General features: G+C 53.9%; 1 protein-coding gene across 1 annotated transcript in view; it reads left to right on the plus strand.

Annotated features, from left to right (window-relative positions):
* Positions 1-15: 15 nt before the first annotated feature.
* Positions 16-620, plus strand: part of H310_08554 (hypothetical protein) — a gene marked incomplete at both ends in the record, with an annotated part of 10,939 nt that continues 10,334 nt past the window's right edge. The window contains one exon of the mRNA XM_008874356.1: positions 16-612. Within this exon, the coding sequence (XP_008872578.1) occupies positions 16-612 (597 nt within the window). The remainder of the gene's footprint in view (positions 613-620) is intronic.

Genomic DNA, 620 nt, shown 5'->3' on the forward strand with positions numbered 1-620 from the left:
TATTGGTGGCTGTACATGATCATCTGCGCGTTCTTCATCACCAACTTGTTTATCGGTGTGCTGTGCGACAGCTTCACGCGGGAAACGTACGGCTCGATTGTCACGGACGAGCAGATTCAGTGGATCAAGCTCCAAAACAAAGTGCTCGCGTTGTCGCCCGTCCGGTTGCATCCGTGCCCAACCAGCAACCCACGACGGTGGCTCTACAAAGTTGCGACGTGGATGTACTTCGAGCACTTCATCACGATCGTGATCCTCGTCAACACGGTCGCGATGGCATCACAGTACTTTGGTGCGAGTGTTACCACAACGGCTACGCTCAACACCATGAACCTAGCGTTCTCGGTCATCTTTACGATTGAAGCCGCGGTCAAACTCGGCGCGTTCGGAATCGTGTACTTTGAGGACAGTTGGAACCGCTTTGACTTTGTCATTGTCGTGTTTACCATCGTGAGCTTAATCTTGCAAAGCATCGACATCAAAGTCGGGTCCGCCGCGACCGTCATCCGCGTCTTTCGCGTCGGCCGCGCACTACGTCTGATCAAGAAGGCCAAGATCATGAAGAACCTGTTCGACACGCTCATCGTGTCGCTGCCGGCCGTGATCAACGTCGTGAGTCT

The sequence above is a fragment of the Aphanomyces invadans genome (genome assembly GCF_000520115.1).
Source record: "Aphanomyces invadans strain NJM9701 unplaced genomic scaffold supercont1.17, whole genome shotgun sequence".
NCBI lineage: Eukaryota > Oomycota > Saprolegniomycetes > Saprolegniales > Verrucalvaceae > Aphanomyces > Aphanomyces invadans.